The sequence below is a fragment of the Esox lucius genome, chromosome 14 (genome assembly GCF_011004845.1).
Source record: "Esox lucius isolate fEsoLuc1 chromosome 14, fEsoLuc1.pri, whole genome shotgun sequence".
NCBI classification, from domain to species: Eukaryota; Metazoa; Chordata; class Actinopteri; order Esociformes; family Esocidae; genus Esox; species Esox lucius.
This window is the reverse complement of record NC_047582.1, coordinates 25,711,290-25,732,448: the sequence shown is the minus strand read 5'-3', so window position 1 is coordinate 25,732,448 and position 21,159 is coordinate 25,711,290. Positions and strand designations below refer to the sequence as shown.

At 41.1% G+C, this 21,159-nt stretch overlaps 1 protein-coding gene across 1 annotated transcript; it reads right to left on the bottom strand.

Annotated features, from left to right (window-relative positions):
• Positions 1–3,079: 3,079 nt before the first annotated feature.
• prkaa1 (protein kinase, AMP-activated, alpha 1 catalytic subunit) lies at positions 3,080–13,606 on the bottom strand. Its single transcript, XM_010878253.5, has 9 exons — positions 13,510–13,606; positions 11,978–12,119; positions 9,297–9,390; positions 8,178–8,322; positions 7,925–8,012; positions 7,155–7,379; positions 5,932–6,451; positions 4,055–4,181; positions 3,080–3,872 (listed from the first exon to the last, which is right to left on the bottom strand). Exons 1-9 carry the CDS (start codon positions 13,604–13,606, stop codon positions 3,571–3,573), a joined length of 1,740 nt encoding a protein of 579 aa, XP_010876555.2. The 3' UTR covers positions 3,080–3,570.
• Positions 13,607–21,159: the final 7,553 nt, after the last annotated feature.

The window sequence follows — 21,159 nt, the reverse complement described above, 5'->3', positions numbered from 1 at the left end:
GTCAATATGTATTTCATATCCACTAAGTTACATTGTGGCCAATGCGATGGGTGGAGTAAAATACCAGCAACAATTGCAAATGCACAGTGCCCCTTGATTTTTTTGCATATATTATATATCCACTCTCCTGAACATTTCCTGCAATACATTCACTGTAGTGTATAGAATAGTTTTTCTCTGTATGAGTCAATATGTATTTCATACCCATTGAGTTATATTGTGGGAAACAGGTTTGTCTTACTCTACACACTCTCCTAAACATTTCCTACATTGCCTTCTCTGTGGAATATTCAATAGTTTATGAGCTATGAGGCAATATGTATTCCATATTCAGTAATTGGCATTGTCTGCATTTTTCCCTTGGAACGTGTTTTTATACCCCCTTTTTTATTGTAATTACTCTTAAATATGATCATATATGAATTGTTGTCAATGTTCTGAGAGGTACATTTTCTTAAACAATTAATAAAGTAAATTTATGTCAGTTTTGATGTAATACGTTGGTCTCTTTTATTTAGAAAATGTTCGAATTTTTGTTTCTTTAATGTTGCTCACAAGACACTGATTAAAAGGACAGTATGGATATTTTGAAGTCATTTGTAGGGCGCGTGATAGGAATATCACAGATTCTAGATCATCGACTGCATTTTGAAACTAGTAATGGAATGTGTAGAACATAATCTCATATGTTCCAATTTAATTACACCACATTTAATCTACACAATAACTTTCTATTGTAAAATTCTGTAAATGTCCATTGCCTCATATATTGAAATCTGTATTATCCATATAAAATTCAAGCAATCTATAAAGAGCAGCCCATTTCCCTTTCTTCCTGAACAGTTTAACATTGGTTTGAGGTTTAAAAGTGATGTTGTCTAAGTGTTTTTGACATTTGAAAATGTTGACGATGCAATTTGTTGACATTCCCTTGCGATGTTTGTTGATTATGTGCAGAAGGACTACAATTTTGCCATAAATATCTCCTGCTATTTGAAAACACGTTTCGGAATCGAGAAAACGAGACGTGTGCAGTGTTGTCCAAATGTTTTCAATACCCCCTACTCAAAACATCTTCCCACGGCCAAAATATCTAAACATCTTAAAAAATACATACTCATTGGATGACTGCAATATTTGTAATTGTTTCGAAAGGCAATTTACTCAAGTATCTGAAAAATCTTTAAAATAAAGAACTACAAAATATAAGTATTTTCTGCCCAGGTGTGATCTTCATCTGTTTTGCGTACAGGTTTTACACACAGGCTTCTTTTTAAATCTTTAAATCTAGGATTTAAAAAAAATATTTGATCTATTATAATTTTGCTGCCTGGTATTTATTTCTCTCATATTCCAATGCATCCAACAGAAACAAGAGAAGACATGAAAAGGTGTGCAATTTAGCTGTTTATTAGGCAGTTGTGTGTACAAATGATTTAAACACTGTCCATTTGAAATTTACATTGGTCATTCTAGTTGTAGGGTCCCTTAACACACCAAATAAAAAAAAAAACATGTTTTCTTTAAAGCAGTTAAGAAAGATAAGCGATTTCTCCTGCAGAATTTACCACTCCCACATGAAAGGAGAAAAACATCTCACCAAATATGCCACTTACAACACCATAAGCCATTAGAAGATCATGGTCTCACAATTTCCACAATTCGCATTATGCACTACTTGGAATCGGAACCTGCAACTGTTCATGAAAACGTAAAACATTTGCAGTCCTACAAAGATTTTAGTGACCAATTGGTCTACAAAGGAGACCTTACAGTCACAATCTATATTCAAGATTTCTTCAGACTAAAACCAGTCCAACGCGATATTGAGGATAGGAGATAGATCTCTTTCATATCCACTGATATAAAACTGATCGACAGTACTGATACTGATAAGGCAGCCAACAGAATGACAGACGCTATTGACGAGGCATCCAAGACAACACTGAACGAGAAACGTGTTATTTAATTTCCATCTTGACACATAAGATAGAAAAACATTTTATCTAGGGCCATATGACAATAAAGGTATGGGCAAATATTATGTAAACTTCAATCCAAACTATTAAGAGGAATGTGTGAACAAATGCAAAATAGATAGAATATCCATAAAGAATATCAGAAAAATATTCTTAATGAGTTTATTCCTTTATCAACATTGTCCATGCATTGCATGTACTAGCCGCAAATTACCCATTGCAATGGTCAAAATCTCTATGTAACTTATGGATAGGGATTTCACTAACTGAATGTTAGTCTAATCCTGCTAAATGGCATATCATTCAGTCAACACACATTCTGATTCATGTATGCATATAGCCTTCCCAAGACACATTTGTAAAATCAAAAAACATTTCAATTAAGTATAGGACAGAGTATGTCTCATTTTGACTAACCTGGCAAATAGTTTGGTGACAAGGTGAAAGGAGAAACTAAAGAAAAAGAAATTGTGTGCATAGAATAACAGATAGAAAAACTGATATAGATTTGTGGAAAAAAAAAAAAACAGTAAAAGGAATAAAATGTCATCCAGCAATAAAGTCATTATGGAAAAACTAAAATATTTCAGTCCATTATCATTTTTCAATATAATCTCCAATTCCCACTTAAAGCATTGATAAATATCAAAATGCATTTTTTTTTATTCTTTACATACAGTATAAAACTGTAAAGGACAAACAAATCAAAACTCTCTTCTTTTTACAATAGGACCCCCAAAAAAAACATGAAAATCTCATCTTTTAAAACTTAACTCAAATCGCAAAAAACACCGAAACAAATATTCCGATTAAGTACTAACTACACACACACACCCCACCCCATCCCACCCCACCCGAAAATCGAGGGAGTAAGATTCAGATACATTTCCTCAGTGAGTCGAAGGGCATCGTTGGCGTGACAACCCTTGTTATGGTCAGTGCAGCAACCTCTGAAAGGCCTGCAGTTCAGCTCCTTAAAAAGGTCCTGCACAGGTTCTCATATCTACTGTAGCAGAGGAACAGACAAAGCAGCATGAGAAATAGAACTACTGTGCAAAAGTGCCTCCTGCCTCCTCAGCCACCCTAACATGACACGACCCCCCCCTCCCCCGTTTCTGTTTTCCCCACTGAAACAAAAGGCAAACAAAGCCCACTGAGTACAGTACAGCAAATTCAGTGTATCACTCAAACTTAGCCTAGATATGTACGGGTGGAACGTGATCAAAAGAGAGGAAGAAAACATACCTGACCAACGGTGACGATCGTGAAAAGGTCTCTAAAATAGTATTCTGTCAACATGATTATAATAAAGTGGCTTGGTCACTGTCGTTCACCATTCCCTAAAGCCCACCCCTCAACTTCCACGATAACCCCCCTCCCTCCCACCCACCCACACTCACTCACTCACTCACTCCCCCAGTTAGTTGGGGGTTGTGCGGACCGAACCTGCATCATCAGTGCCTTGAAACAACCCTAGCTAGGACACCCGCCTGCGTTGGGGATGAAACGAGCCATGAATCGGTTGCATGCTTATTGCTTATAAAGACACTCAAAGAGAAAAAAGGCTAACGATTTCGATTTTGATTGAGAGCTATCGTGCAAGTAGCTTGATGAGATTGGCGCACATCTCAAAGAACTCTATGGTGTGGCTGCCGGGACGTGGGTACGCCGTCGCCCCGTCACCTCCTGCCGAGTCGCTGGAGGAGGTGAGTGAGGAGGTCAGAGAGCTCTCCGAGACCTTAGTGGGGGTGGGAGGAATGGAGGTGGCAGGGGTAGTGTCCCCCCTGACCCCGTCACCCTCTGCAGCGTCGTTCTTAAGAGCTGTGCGGTAGTTCCCCACCGAACCAGACCTGTGAGGAGTGGCAGTCCCAGATTTAGCCTCCAACATGTCATCTACACAGAGCGAGAAAGAGAGAGATACATATTTCTGCGGTTACAACCGAACACCCATATAGACAGACTGGTGCCATGTGTGTGAAGTGATAAAACAGCACAGAGAACAATACAGAGTATTAGGCTCTTTTTATTTTTTTTGGAGAGAACTGGTTGCTATGGATAAGCCCAGGTTTACGTACCATCTATGCTACGAAAGTCTAAGAGGTAGGTCCTGCTGTCCACCTGGTACAACTGAAGGCTCATCTTGGTCTGCATGCCTGTCACTGGGTTCTTTCTCTTCACACGCAGGTAATACGGGTTCACCACCTGAAGGGGAGGGCGCAGAGATTAGCTGCGTCGTCAACAGAAACTTATTTGGGTACTAACGTTCATAGTGGTCCCTCTACTGCAGAACTTGGTATTCAATGAAAATCATTCGAATGCGTCAATCGGGTCGACCTTTTAGAAATGACCACCATCGGCTTCACCAGCAACTTTTCATCAGGGTCTGGACAGAACCACAGTGGGTGACTTTGTTAGGCTATTTCAACTGCCTTGCCATAGGTCAGTATGGTTTACTACTGGGTACCCAAAGAGCTGCTTTCTCCAGTGCAGCTGAGAAGTATTTGTTCCCTTTCTGATGTTCAAAATGTTCAAATACCGTTGTCCTCCAACAAAAAACTATTTAGGGGAACAACCTACTAGATTTTATACTAATTAAAAGTTGCAACACCCTTTTGCCTCCGAAAACAATGTGATTATCCTTTTACACTCAATGAGTTGTGCGGAATGCCTGCAACAACCTTCCTGTAGTGGTTGATCAGTAATGCACAGCGCTGTGGGACGATTCTGACACTACTTCAACACTAGATTCTTTATGTATTAACTTGTTTGGGGTCTTGTCATCTTAAGGTTTAAGGCAGGCCATTTCAAAACATTCAGTCCAAGGCTTTTCTGTCCTTCTGATGTAGACATGCTTGTATATGTTGGATCATTGTTTTGCTACATGAGCCACTTGCAAATTAAATTAATGGGAAGGCCTAGAATTTACTCACATTAAATCAGAATGTATTCTAGGTCCTTATGTAGGAATACATCCAAAACTCTGATTCCCTTACATACACAATTTTGTTCAGGCAACGGGTACTCAAACCTTACCCTACAAAACCCAGAGTCTGCTGGTTTTCTGTCCTACTTCATTAATTGCAACACCTGGTGTCACAGGTTTAAACCAGTGCTTGATTAGAGGTTTGGAATGACCAACATTAGTGAAACTGGCTTTGAGGTCCTTTGGGGTGGGGGACAAAATAAACATAAATTACAACAAAAACTCAAAAGGAAAAAACTGATTGCAATGATTTCTCAGAACTCGTGTGACAACATCCTAGAAACTTGTCATGGGTGGTTTGAGCAATAAAAACAAAAATGCTCAATACACTTGAAAATTTGGAAACCAAATGAAAGGTGTGCAGGAATACAAACCGACCCAACATACACACAACAACTTTAATATGTGCAGCGCACAGAAAGCTAGACAGTCAGGGAGCATTAAAAGAAAATGTTTTATTTCATTTTGACGACAAGGAAATATATTTGCAGAGCAGCCATCTGGACCTTGTTGAAAACTTAATGCGACCCAAATGAGTGAGTTGAGATTAGTTTGACACCCTGGGCTAAAAATACTACAAATAAAAAAACAAGAGGAGGAGGAAACAGCAGCATTCCATTCCAGGTCAGTTTGAACTAAATCTGACCGAGAGCCAGCAATGCACATCAAGCAGAAAGAGAGAACAGGATGTTAATGTTTATGCAGAACCACATTTTACCCCCCATTTTGAGAATCCATCATTCAATGACTTGATTGCCCAATCTGAAAGAAACCCCTGGGACAGGGGTTAAAGCAAGACAGGCAAGAACCAACCCACAATTCATCTAGAACAAACAACTACATGACCAGGTATTTAATTACAGACATCTATTCCCAAGTACTCACAGAAATAAAAATAACAGTATGTGATGTAACCAGGATGCTGCCTCCCCTTCAGCCCCATCATCACCGCCCCCGCCATTCTCTTACCTTCCACTCATAGTCCAGTTGCTTCATGGCTCTGCACACCTCGGACATGATGTCATTGGGTCGGCTCTGGCTCCGGATCCCCAGGTGCCACTTGGCCCGTCTCACCCCCTGGTGCTTGGACTTCTGGGGGTTCAGCTCGTCCAGCGTGTGCCTGGGCCTGGGAGGGGTCTCCGCCGCCAGGAAGGGCTGAACCCGCTCAGGGTGGGGCTTGAGGCTGGGAACAGCTGCCGCCGAGGCGCTCAGGTGCTGGTCATCCAGGAAGGAGTCCGGGGGACTGGAGGCCAGGTAGAAGTCCTTGGCCTCGGACATGATGCGCCGGTTGTCGATGATGAGGTGGTAGGCCACGGCCAGGGGGTCGTGATGGTTCCGGCTGTACAGGCAGGTCAACACCTCCTCCTCGGTGCACTCAAACTTGTCACAGACCTCCTTCAGGGCCTCGTCGTCAATCATGTTGTTGCTGTAGGACGGGTCCTCCGGGAACAGGTATTTGGGGAGCTCCTCTTTAAACCAGGCGTCCTCTCTGTGAGGAGGAAACACGGAGCAGTTTGGTCTTTAGTAACCGTAGAAACCGTGGTCGGGTAAAAAAAAAACCGGCAGCGTTACGTATTGTCCACTTTTGGTCCATGAACAAAGTCATGACACCTGAAAGTCAGGGGAGGGCGTCTTGATTAGCATGAGCCTCTGTAGTTGTTACGGCGTTCTCAATCGGGGGAAAGTATAACAGCATTTAGCCACTGTTTTATTACCTTCCAGAGATGTCCAATCACATGTAATCATATATTTGACTCTTTAATGGTATTATCAGTCGCCACTCAAGTCTACCCCCCCCGACCCCCCCCCCCACTGTGCAGTGTCATAAGAACAGAATGGAAATGGCACATGAAAGCAAGCACCATTCCTCTACATTGTGTTCTTTAAACAGTAGTATAAAACAAACATTCATACTTTATTGCTTTTTATGACCATAATATCACAGCAGTTAGAAAACGTGTGAACAGGAAGGATGAGGTCACTTTTTGCGCCGAAATGGAACAAAGGCCTGTAATGAGCAGCAGTTTGCCAGCCTGTTAAAAAGTAACATCATAAACCTAACCTAAGTTCAAAATGTAAGTTCAACAACATGTGGTGCGACTAAACTCGGGAAAGTGAGATTTCCTTGTCTACCAAGGGCGAGGGACATACGGGGGCGTAGTTAAACAAGCTGACCTCCTGCTCGCTCTTACCGGATCTCCTTGATGGTAGCTCTCTTCATGGGATCCACTTGCAGCATGTGTTTGAGCAGAGCGATGACTGAGGGGTTGAGGTACTGGGGTGTGAAGAAGATCCCGTCGCAGATCTTCTTGAAGAGAGTGGGCACATGGTCGTCGTCGAAAGGCAGCGTCCCACACAGCAGGGCGTACAGGATCACACCACTGCTCCAGATGTCAACCTCCGGGCCAGCATATAACCTGACAGGAAACAGGGCCAATCAGGAAACAAACACCACCGCACATCTTCTCCCGGACCCGCCCTTGTGCCAGCTAAAGACCGCAGAGCTTCCCGACTGCGTTGATCTCCTCTACCGTACAACCGTCCACCCTCTAGACATAGAGAATCGGTTCCCTCTGGGACAATGGCGCTCCTTTCTTGAAGATTAACATTAGAAGGGGCTGACGACAGGCTCAAAGTGCACCCGAAACGGGTGGTGTTAAGTGGTTTAAAGTGACCCAGTGGTACACCATCAACAGTATAAACCAAGGGAGGACACAAGGTGTGTGCGCTTGAGGATGAGGAATAATGGAAAAGAACACGCAAACAATACATTTGCCATGGAGCAAGGGAGTAGTTTAGCATGGTGAATATGCGGTGACACCTTTGTCAAGTACTTTCACCTACTGCAGAAAATTATTTTAGCAGTGCCTTGAACATGAACAGTGCTCTGCTGTTAAAAATGTAAATGTGGTTTTCACATCAATTAGCACATTCCACGTCACATCTGCCACCGCCCCATTACCTTCCAGAGATGACTTCAGGGGCAGCATAGTTCGGAGAACCACAACTCGTCCTCAAGAACTCTCCGTCCGACATCATGTTTGACAAACCTACAGGAAACCGCCAGATATCACAATTATGTGCCGTCGTCCAAAGACAGTGCACACTGGGTGTAAGACAAAAAATAGATTTAAAAACAAGAAATCAGGGTGTTGTTTCTAACACACACTTGACGTTCCAGCTGCTGGTACGTGTCTCTAAAGACGGAGACCTACCAAAGTCGGCGATCTTGGCGTTCATCTGAGCGTCCAGCAGGACATTCTCAGGCTTCAGGTCTCGGTGGACAACCATGTGCCGGTGGCAGTAGTCAACGGCGGAGATGATCTGCTGGAACAAACGACGGCTCTCCTTCTCGTCCAGCTGGACAGGAACATGCACACGGCAGGTCAGCATTTCGGCTTGAATTATACAGTAGTTCTTAAAAACTCTCTCAGGAAGGAATTCAGTACAAGAGCTTTGTGATTACTGTTTTGCTGTAGAGAAGTAGCCCATACCAGAGGCAGGCTCGGACATGAATAATACTGACAACCATCACACTACCAGTCTCCTGGCGACAGGTTGGCGATCATCTAGGTGACTAAGTCTCAGGTGATCCCTGCACTACCCACAATCCAAAACAACACAGAATGTGCTTCTGCATGCTGTGTTTAACTAAAAGCCATAAAGAGACTGAACTTTTCTTCTTCATGAGAGCCTGGGACAAAAACAGCCTTGCATGTTCTCTCTAATCTGTTTAATCCCTATTTCATTGTCCTTGCAGTTGTTCTCCATGTTCTAAAACCTTCAGAATTGTCATTTCTATATGCATTATGTTTTGTATATGGTATATATTTGATGCCATTAGATTTCACTTCAAAGCTAATTTTCCAAATTATACTTTATCTTTGACAGCCAGTGCGAAACTATTTATTGTCTGTTTGCTGTTTGCATCGCAACACTGTTGTCGAATGCAGCCTTGTGGTTACACATGTTGATTGTATAGTACTTAATTGCTTTCAACTGCTGAGCCAAATCTACCATTTCCCTATAAAGGGTGTGTCTAAAACATATGTATAGCACTGAGGAAGGCATAATGCTGAAAACGTTGTTTTATATAATCTTTTTCTTTGCGCACGCTTCAGTTTTTTTGTTTCGTTTTCAGCATGGATTAAAATAAATGCACATGTAATTTGCTATATCTCAGCCTCCTTGTATGTATTCCCCTTTCAATGTCATGAGTGTGAATTTGGGTTATTCATTCATTCAGACATCCCAATCATTTCTGTTTATCACAAACCCAGCATACACGACTGTGTTCTCCCTCACGGAGGTCTAACCCCTCACGGGGGTCTTACCTTTCCATTTTTGCAGATGTAGTCAAAGAGCTCTCCTCCAGACACGTACTCCATCACCATGAAGATATCTGTCGGGGTGCTTATCACCTGGTACCTATGGGCACACAGAACCAACAAGTCACACAAAGTAGACTAGTAATGATAGGACCAAAAGAACCCCGTCTCTGTTTCCAAGGTGTTACGCTGCTATATTATTGTGCTGGGGGACATGAGGGATGTACTACTAACTTTTCTCAGTTTCCTCCAATTTAAAATTTTAGAAGGAGATGAGGTCCTGGTCCACACCTGCGGATTACCTGGTTTGGGGGGACCGTTGCTGTTCCTGTCCTTGTCCACCTGGTCATACTTCTGACCTAGTCTAAAATCGAATATACTCTGGATTTAGCCAAGAGAAATGTATTTATTATTCCAATTGGACTCTTAATATCTCACCCGGCACAGCCAGAAGAGGACTGGTCACCCCTCTGAGCCTGGGTCCTCTCTAGGTTTCTTCCTAAAATTCGACCTTCTTAGGGAGTTTTTCCTAGCCACTGAAATTCAACACTGCTGTTGTTTGCTCCTTGGGGTTTTACAACTGCTGTTGTAAAAAGCGCTTTATAAATAAATTTTGATTGATTGATTGATTGAACCAACAACAGTCACACAAAGTAGACTAGTAATGATAGGACCAAAAGAACCAACAAGTGTCACACAAAATATACCAGTAATGATAGGACCAAGAGAACCAACAACAAGTCACAAAAAATACCAGTAATGATAGGACCAAGAGAACCAACAACAAGTCACAAAAAATACCAGTAATGATAGGACCAAGAGAACCAACAACAAGTCACACAAAGTAGACTAGTAATGATAGGACCAAGAGAACCAACAACAAGTCACACAAAGTAGACTAGTAATGATAGGACCAAGAGATTTCCCTGACCATGCTATCTGCCTGATCAAGAAATAAGGCCCAGTGAAAACAGTCAAGGAATAGCATATTGACAAAGCTATAAATACCCCCCAGATATACGTCCACATTAGCACATAAAATGGGAGCAAAGGGCAACATAAAAAGGGAGCAAAGGGCAACATAAAAAATCAGGGATTCAGAGGTTGGAGGTTTATTTTGCACAATGATTCATTAGCATCCCTCCAAATCAGTGGCTGTCTGGTGTACAGGAGACTGGACACGTAATAAAACGGTTCATCATTGCTAAATATTGGCAACTTCTGATAGTAGCCAATATCTGATTGGACTGATCCCACCATAGCCTAAGGGAATTCAAACTTGTAAAACTATTTCCACTGGCCTCGAATGGCAAGAGATCAACAACGGGGGCAAAAGTCTTTCCTAATTACGCTCCATAATTCTGTCACATTAAATTTGACTGCAGATATGAGCAACAAAAAAATGTTTTCTAGCAGAAATATGCTGGTCTAATCACATGGGAGCAGACCCCCTGAAATGATAGGCCTAGTCCTACACAATGATAGTAAATAGACCATATTTTCCCTTAGTATAAGCTATTGTACCAACAACAAAAATAGAGAAGAATCTGTAAATACAGCATCTTAGAAAATAATCTTTTATTTTAAGACCAAATAAACCCCTGCTCAGAGAATGGTTAGGGATGACATTAAGACACTGGTCAGACAAACTTTTGAGCCAGCAGTAAATTCAACCGATAAACGTTGGAGCTGATAATCATGACAGTTTGAGGTTTTGCAAAAGAAAAACAGGTGAAATGGTGGGTGAATAACCAATCAATATATCCAGCAGAAAAGACAGATATTATTATCAAATATTCAACTATAAATTTCACATTCACATTGCAGTCACTGTTATCCAGAGTGACTTACAGTTAGTGCATTTATCTAAAGATAACTGGGTGGGACAATCACACAACCCAGTAACTGTAAGTCATTAGTAACTGTAAGTCATTAGTAACAGTAAGTACACTTTTGCTCCCTTTTTTGTACACAAAAACTAAAATTACACCCAAATGCCGGTACTGGACAGTAAACACAGACCTCTGAAGCGCTGCCCTTTAAAGACACCAGCTGGTAACAATAGTTAGATGTCCTAAATACCTGTTGCCTAGTTGGAACCCTTATGACTAGAGGCTTCATGCACAGCTTCACTTCATAAAAGTAGGGGGGGAAATGTTCTTTCTCAGCACTTACGACCGCAAATCGGAGATGCTGTGTGGATACAGCCCTTGACCCTTCATGACCAGTGAGGTGAATAATTGAATTCAATTCAAAATAGCTTCAAAATGAAAGTCAGGCACTTCAGAGATGGGCAGGGACTCATGCAGTGCTGACATTAGGGGGAAGCTTGTTCCACCATGTGGGTACCAGAAGAGGATATGGCATGAAGAAATTATGACAGAAAAAAGAAAAGGGAGAGAGTTAGAGTGTTAGATAAAGAGGGTGACATGGATCGTGGAGAATTGAGAGAGTGATTAAAAAGGTAAACAGAGAGAGATTGATGGGGGGGGGGGGTATCAGTGACACAGACAGAGCAAGCTACTCTATGAAATCCAACACTAAAGGTCTAAATCAGCTCTCTGGGTGGCATTAATGTAGCAGTGGCGGAGCAGAGGGATTATGTGGGGAGCCGAGCGATGAAGCAAGCTGTGTAATCTCAGATTTAGAGTTGAATGCCTTGTGAATGCCTGAAGTTCTAGACCTACAGCTTAATGATGTGCGGATGCCTGAAGAGCTTCAGGTTCTGGATCTCTCTACGAATCTTCCCCACCACATCCAGACTGCGGATCTTCTGTCGGTTCAGGATCTTCACAGCCACCTGGTGTTTGGTCAGCTCGTGCTGCCCCACTGCAGAAGGGAGCAGGGCCGGGGAAAGGGGGAGGAGGCGGGAAAAGTTAGGAAACACTGTAATAAGAAACCAGTCATTTCAACAAGCTTAGCAGAACCCAGCTGACAAAGTCACATGCATCCAACACCACACTGGATGACCGGGTCAATGCCCAGTGGTAGAGACAGAAACCAAGCACAGCACCACTGGATCATCAATCAGTTCATAACGAATCATAATTGGCAAGCATATGATCTTCACGCCTATGCTGACAATACTCAACGTGTTGACAGGAACCAAAGGAGACAGGGGTAATCAGTGAGTGTGAAAAACATTTTTGCAATAATTGCGGTTAACCGCTTACGAAAGGATGGAGGTTTCAGTACATGCAAAAAGACGGTGCAGGCCTGGTTAGAATAACAAGTGAAAATGTACTGGACTGACATGTACGTAGGGGAAGACGGTGGCGTCCACATATAGCTGTTATTGATTTAACGGTCATGCTGGTCATGCATTAACCCAGCAGCCAGTCTAGATCACTGAGTTAATGATTAAGTCTACACAGACCAACATACAGCGTATTTTACAACAGTAATCCAGAGTAGCAAAGATATTAGCAGTTTTAGGATGTGGCTTGATATTCAGTTACGTGCTCAACTACCAAGGAAGTGTACCTTGTCTAGTATGAAATGACTCGTGTTAGAGCCATCATTTAGGCTATGTAATTAGCTTGCTCTTCCACTGAAAGTGTATACCACGTTTAAGGTAATATACCATTAAACCAATTATTTTTGACGGTGTAGACTGAAAACAAGCCAGGAACAGTACTCCACCCAGTTATTGGGTAAACAATGGCTACTGTCAACACTACTGGGAAGTGGTGTAGAGGGTAAATCCTCATTAATAATTCAGCCTGGCACATGACAGTTCAGTGCGGCTTTAATAAGACATTCTGATAATGAATGTAGATTCTGGGGGCTCACGACTTGTAGGTGGTAAGATTAAAATTGGACAGTTCGCGTTAGCTGATGAAACAGGCTTCATGGTTGGCAAACCATTCATTTAACATTGCCATTGGCTATGAAATTGAGATACGATTTTATGCTAGTTAGTTAGCCAGCTAGCTATCTAGTAAGAGAACTTGATCAACTAGAGAACTAAAACTCTGTCATTCGATCACACATACTTTGTTAGGTGGCTAACAACATTTATGGGTACACAGAACATGTCAGCGTTATCGTTTGATTGTGGATCAAATGTGTAGGTAACTTCACTCAGTCTCAAGTAACGAGTAAACGTTAGCAAGAAGCTAAGTAGCGTAGTTAGCGGACAACAAGTGTTAGCACACAGCTATGCTAACTGAAACGCATAACTATGTCGCAAATAGAGAAGAAAAGTAATGACACCTACCTTTAACCTTGCCAAACGTCCCCACACCAAGTGTATCTCCAAGAATATAATGTCCAATTTTCACTCTGCCTTCATGTTTCTGTTTATCCGTCGCCATCTTTCCCGCAGTGGCCTAGTCTGCCTAGCTGCTGCTGCTGTGGGCAGATGAAGCAGACTACCGGGAGCGAGCTATCAACTGCGACTGCGAGGAGCTGTGAAAAAACAATCTTCCGGTGTCACCATTTAGGGAGTTCTGTTAAGCTACACCGCCGTGCACCACATCCATAACCGAGGACGGGCAAATTCAGTGACAGAGGATTCCTTGGTAGCGCTCCTCTGCTCACACGTACACGCATCAATCAATGGTTAAATGCCACTTCTTCGAACTGTCATCGACTGAACGTGGTTAGCTAGCGGATAGGTTAAATATCTATGCAGGTGTTAAAATGCTAGTATCAAACAGAAAGACAAATAGTTTTATTGAATGAAGTCTCTTAAGATCTCGTTTCAAGTGTTAAACACGTAATAGCAACAATTACATGGTAAATACTGACAAATAATAATCATACAATTAATAAATCATTTGCACTGCTTTGTCATGTTGTTAACAAGGAAACATCTCTTTTACATACAATTTATGTTTGAATTGTGTAGTTTTTAATGTGAATAAAACGTTTAGCAGAAGCAAAAACCTTTGTATGTGAAAATGCAGAATCCTACTCATGCTACGTCTTTGATTATTTGATACTTATATGACACATGTATTGTTTGTGTGTAATTTGTAGACTCGACACTTGAAAAAACTAAATACCAACAACATGAAATATTAAATTGTTAATGACAGTTATTTCTTCAAAAATTATAGGAGAGATGTGTTCATTTGAATATCATGGTTGTTTTATTCATTTAAAGTGGACAATGAATTGCATCATTCAAGTCACAAGTGTGTCACTTGGTTGAAGCATTTATTAAACCTCTAGCCACTATATAGGAGTCAACCTTGGAGTTTCAACAACAACACGTCACTACGAAAGGCATTCCGAGCAAGTTTGTAAGATATTGAGGTTGGATTGGGATTTGCTGATCATCTAGTGCAAACCACTTTCACCTGGGTATTCCGGGGCACATAATCAAAAGCCCTGACTGGGAATGGTTTAAATAGGTTTTCAAAATAAAAGTCTTGATGGGTGTTTGTGTGTGCGTGCGTGTGTGCACATGTGTTTGTGTGCGAATAAGGAATTTACTGGGCTACGTGGTCCTTAAAATATTTAAACATGTTGGTGTTTCTTTTTATTAGGAATTTAGTGATGATCATTGATCAATCTCCTGCACATGTACCTTGTATACTCCAGTGCGTCTCTACAATGGGTTGATCACGTGACCTGTTCTCTGTAAACCATAACCAATTCCACCACTCTTGTGTGTCCTGTAGATGTCAGTGTTTACCATAGAGTAAATGAAGAAGGGGCTCAGAGAGGGGGAGGTTAGTCCTGAAGGCCACATCACACACATAAGCATAGACTGGACTGCTACTGTGAATGTTTTCTGAATAATTTCCTTTCAAACCAGGTTTGCATCCATGTTTGCCTACACATTGCACTACTTTTGACTAGAACCTGAAAGTAAGAGGGTGCCATTTCGTTTATACAACTGGGACCAATGGCCTATTTAAAATAATGATGCGCTGCTCATTGTACTAGCTAGCTGTGGCATTTACATTCAACACTAAGAAATGGGAGTGAACTGATACCACTAGCATGTGAAGAAAAATACCTAAACAAATCCTTATTCTTGTCATGGCTCATCTGGGTTTCTGGGATTTCTGAGCCCTGAATGAGATTACTGTAACATCCTGTCGGAATGAGCCCACCCTCTGGTGGTGTCACATTATAAAAATATGATTTATTGATGGATGCATGGATGATGGATGGAGCGTGAATGAGGGAGAAATGAAAGCCAAAAATGTGTGTCATTTTACACCACTGCACCGAGTAGATGAGGATTTTTAATCTTATTGTTCTATTATGCCTAATAGATGCTATTCTTTGAAGTCTATTATACCAAACGTGGATTACAGACCTCAGAGACAAAAAAAAATAGAGAGAGAATTAATAAGAAAAAGAGGTTGATGAGGAAGTAGTAGTCCTGGAAAGAAAGAAATAAATCAAGAAAGAGAGAAAAGGGAAATAGGTTCTGAGCAGGGACAGATGCTGTTAAAATCCTGCATGTGATGCAAGAACAAATACACAGGAAACATGAAGAGAGGATTAGGAGGGAGATGGTGGATGTTGCATGCCCACCACACAGCAGGACACAAGCCAATGAGAATCAAGCCAGACTAGGCTGAATCCAGACAGACAGCACTGATGTTTTAAAGTGTTCCTCCGGTTTGTCTAGTCTGTGTCAGCGTTGCTTATTTTAGACTCAAGCTCTGAGAAAATAGCAGCACTAACAACAGACGGTCCACGTTGGTACACCTACAGGGTCTGTATCAGGCTGCAATCACATAGACCTATAGGAGGCAGCTACACTGCGCAAGATTGCTGCAGCAAATGCAACTTTTGGATTATACACTGCCCAAAAAAATTAAGGGAACACTTAATTCGTACATCTGGTCTCAGTGAAATAAATAAAATAAAGATCAGAATCTTTACTGTACATTGTGTAATTCGTTGAGAACAAAAGGATGTAACAAATGCCAATGGAAACCAAAATCACCAACCGATTGAGGGCTGGACTCAAAACTCACACAGAAAATCAAAGTAAACAATTCCAACCTGAATGAATTTCATCACGGCAACACCTAATGTGACTCAGTAGTGTGTATGGCCCTCACGTGCCTTGATGCACTCCCGAAAACGTCTGGGCATGCTCCTGATGAGACGACGATTGGTGTCCCGGGGGATCTCCACCCAGTCCTGGATCAGGGCACCAGTGAGCTCCTGGACAGACTGTGGCGCTACTTGGCAGAGTCGGATGCACCGATACCGAACTCCTAACCGGTTAAGCTGGATGACGTTGCAGGCAGCATAACGTTCATCATGGCGTCTCAAGACTCTTTCACGTTTCTCACATGTGCTTAGTGTGAACCTGCTCTTATCTGTGAAGAAAAAGGGGCACCAATGGCGAGCCTTCCAATTCTGGGGTTCTCTGGCGACTGCCAATCGAGTTGCATGGTGCTGGGCTGTGAGTCTGTTTCTGACAGTTTGGTAAGAAACATGCACACCAGTAGCCCGATGGAGGTCATTTTGTAGGGCTCTGGCAGTGCTCCTCCTGTTCCTCCTCGCACAAAGGAGCAGATACCAGTCCTGATGCTGGATTGATGCACTTCTACGTCCCTGTCCAGCTCTCCTCATCTCCTGGTATCTCCTCCATGCTCTTGAGACTGTACTGGGAGACACAGCAAACCTTCTTGCAACGGTATGTATGGATGAGCCATCCTGTATGAGCTAGACAATCTGTGCAACCTGAATGGGCTGCAGGTACCGCCTCATGCAGTAGTGACAAGGACACTAGCGAAAAACAAAACTAGAGGAGAATCAGACAGGAAGGGTAGAGAGAGCAATAGTCTGTGGCCAACACCTGCAAAACCATTTCCTTTTTGGAGGTTGTCTTGCTGTTGCCTCTCCAGTGCACCTATGGTCACTTCCTGGATTCACAATTACTTACTTATGCTTCCTAACTGGACAGATTGATATCCCTGAAGTTTAATTGACTTGGTGTTATACTGTGATGATTACGTGCTCCCTCAATTTTTTTTGAACAGTGTAAATACAGACAGGGTGGGTAAATTACATTTCAAGTTCAATCAGTTCAGTAAATACATCTAAACCTAACTCTTATTTTTTCACCAATAGAAACTGGAATTGGAAGCTACTGTATAGACTGAATTGAAGCTCTAGCCACTGTATCCACTGAAACACAGTGAAAACTTGCATAATTTAGTCAGCACACACATAATCTGCCCACGGGAGATTAGCCACTGCAGTCTTTCACATGGAGCAATGATTATTGCTTTAATTAGACAAGTACTTATGGTGCTTACTTTCCCATTGGATTTCCTCGTTTGTGTGCTGTACTTGTGTACCTCTTTTTTACCATGCACATGCAATCTCTTCTGCAAAACTATGACAAAAACAAAACAAAAACAATACACAAAAATAGAACGACTTGGCTGATGTCTGTTTACGAACCAATGATCAGTAATCTTGTTCCTGCTGTACACAATAACCTGGGCACAAGGTGAAGAACTCAGTAACCATGCCCAATTGACCTTATTGTAGACGGGAGGGAAGTATCGTGGCCGCATCACGCCACTTAGGCTGCTAGTAGATTCCAATAACCATCTATTTAGTTAGAACAGCTGCACGTGCGCCTTAGCTCCATCACAGTAATACTTTAAAACAACCAATAATATACTGTTTAGCGCTAAAGTACATTCAAATTACTGAAACCCAAACATTTCTACAATTAAAGGACTAAACACTGTATAATACAATTGAAATGATAATTAACCAATTACTGATTAAGGATTTGGCTCTTACAGGAAGTAAGATGCCGCCATCAGAACCTGCGTTTAGACTGTGAGCCCATTTTGAGCTTGATGTTTTAGCTCTGCAAGCAGCATTGAAAGATGAAATACTTCAAAATTAAATGTGAATTATTACAGAGGTTTATTTGTTGCAAAATGACAGAAGCGATTTGTTCATTCAAATTTCATGGTTGACATTTATTAGTGGAACACAAATTGCATTATTTTAGTTAAAAGTGTATCCAGAAGGACCATCAAGGTTTTATTCAACATTTTCTGGAAGTCAACCTCAATGTTTTTCAGTTACAAAAAGTGTCATAATTGTACCCGGTCCAACTGGTAGTTGGATTCCATTGTGGACCTTTGATCCTTCTTTCATGGCCTTGCATACAGTCTCTGACATAGTACATGTTCTTTACAGTACCGTTGCCTAATTGTTTCTATATGCAAGTACTGTGACATTTTTCAACTCATTCTGTGGGGCTACAATAAGGGATAAATGGACAAATAATAAATACTGTTTAAAACCAAACTTGGGCCATGAAAACATAAAATGTTTCTGTTTGAAAATAGACATGGATCGTGCTTTTGCAGTTTCAATAATGACATTGATAAGTTATTACCACTCATCAGATACTACTTCATCCAGAATAGGGTATCCAGACACTGCCAGGGTAGGGTGTTCAGATACTGGCATTGTATCCAGGGTAGGGTGTTCAGATGCTGGTATTGTATCCAGGGTAGGGTGTTCAGATGCTGGTATTGTATCCAGGGTAGGGTGTTCAGATGCTGGTATTGTATCCAGGGTAGGGTGTTCAGATACAAAAGTAGCAGAAATGCATATTGAAATTAGATAGTCACCAATTAATAAAATGTAAATATTTTTACTACAAATAAAAAAATTAACAAAAACTCAGGTCAGATGAGACCAATGTGACTTTTATGCATGGGGTGGAAATTCAACAATGCTCATCCCAGAGTACACCATCCCCATAGTGTTTGTGGCAGCATCATATTATGGGATTATTTTCACTGGCAGGGACTTCTCAGGGTTGAGAGCAACATAGATGGGGCCACATATAGGAATATGCCAGATATTGAATTATCAATATTAAACAGAATTAAACAATTTAGAACAACCTTCAAAGTGCTGAAAATCTTGAAAGTGGAAAAAGTCCTTACTAATACAATAAACGACCAAAGAACAAATATGCCAGTGCAACAGAAATAACTTTATTCCTTTGGTGCTCATAAAAAACTAAACATAAATGTGCATCATACAGGTGGTTAAAAGACAAACACCAAAACCAAGTGGGAATAAAAGTAAATAACTGAAGTATAAAAAAATAAGCTAATCATTAAAACTACTATAGTTACTATTAAATTCCATGTTAAGCATAAGTTAGAGAAGAAAATAAAAATAGAATAAAAAAGCAATGCTGAGGCACAGATTAAATAAATTACAGGATGGAAAAATGAACTGTCTGAAGGGGACATGACAAAGACGCTAAAGAATTAGATAAACATTTATAAAATAAGATTATTGTAAAGCATGGCAAGAGGATTATAATTCAATTTGAAATCAGGACAAGTGTTATGGAGATAGTCAGGGATGTTTGGGACACTGGGAATAACGACATATCTGATATCACTATACTGATAACTGTATGTATGTACAGCTCCAGTCATTCAACACAGTATCTAAGACAACCTAAACTAGGAGTAGGCAACAAGATTCATGATTTTTGGTTGGGGTGATGGAAGAACATTTTACTTATAACTTATACTGCATAGTAACCACAACTAAACCAAGAGGGAGGTTGCATTTGAAAAGACAATTAATGTTAACATACAGAAAAAAATGAATATTTGCAAACAATTTCCCTAAATTAAATTCACTTTTTTTTTATATGTAGACATTATCTACTGGTGGTCGGTTGAAGACAGTTACAGGCCGATTTGAAATTGTATTACAATTTTAAGGAAGTTTGGTGAAATCCATCAGAAAAGTATTGGGAATTTCAGAAACAAATAATGTGAAAGGATGTAATTCTGTATGCTGTGCAGAAAATATAGTTTAGGCCCATTTGCTCTGTTTTAAGGGGTATAGTGGCTTCAGAAAGTATTCAGACCCCTTCACTTTCTCCACATGCTGCCCCAAATCCAGGTTTGTAAATCGGGAAGAGGCATACCCATGATGTCTGGAAGAAGTGATTGCCGCCAAAGGCACTTCTAAGTACTTCATAAAGGGTCTGAATACAGAGATCAGGTTTTCATAAAATTGTCAGAAATTTTAAAAACATGTTTTCTCAGTCATTATTGAGCATTGTGTAGATCGATGGTAAAATATAATACATTAAGACTACAACATGGAAAATGCGACGAGTCAATACTTTCTAAAGCCACTGTGCATTACTGACTCATGTTTTGAGCGGTCAGTAGAACAGACACCATTCTTCCATTCATTTTACAATAGGCACTTGGAAAGAATGTCTTCATCATAACACAACCATACCGAGAATCTTCAGTGTATGCCTATAGTTTAAAGCCAATCATCCCTGCAATCTAACTAATGAGACGGCAACGACCCAATTCAAACCAGCCCTTGAGAAAGTCAGTGTTGATCAACAACCCATCTAGAGTTATGCTGTTATTTCCTCTTGAACTAAGGCCTGTGACCCTGTTCCTAATACTAACATAAACAACCCACCTGAAGTCCAGAGGAAAGGGACTGAAACAATCACACACCTATCCAGAGTGAGGCAACGCCCAGACAGAGTTTTCATGGAAACAACCAACTGCGTGGGCACGATGGGGGACTGCGTGTAAAGGGCTTCAAAAAAAACAGTGCTCTTTTTATTCCTTGTGCTTCATCACCAGCATGCTACAGTCAGACAAAAATATAAACTCTACCAGGAACTAAGACATTTGGTGCAAGTGGTGTTTTTGTAATAAGGGGTAGAAAAGATGAACATTACCATGCAGTTTTCCCTTACTCCTTTCCCCCCCAAGCCTCTAACACTACAACTACACCGAATGAGTGACTCTCTGTAACACAGCTAATCCTACACTAAAATCATAAAACAGGACCACGGCTAAATTCACACACAGACAGCTTCATAACAAGTGAGTTGCTGACT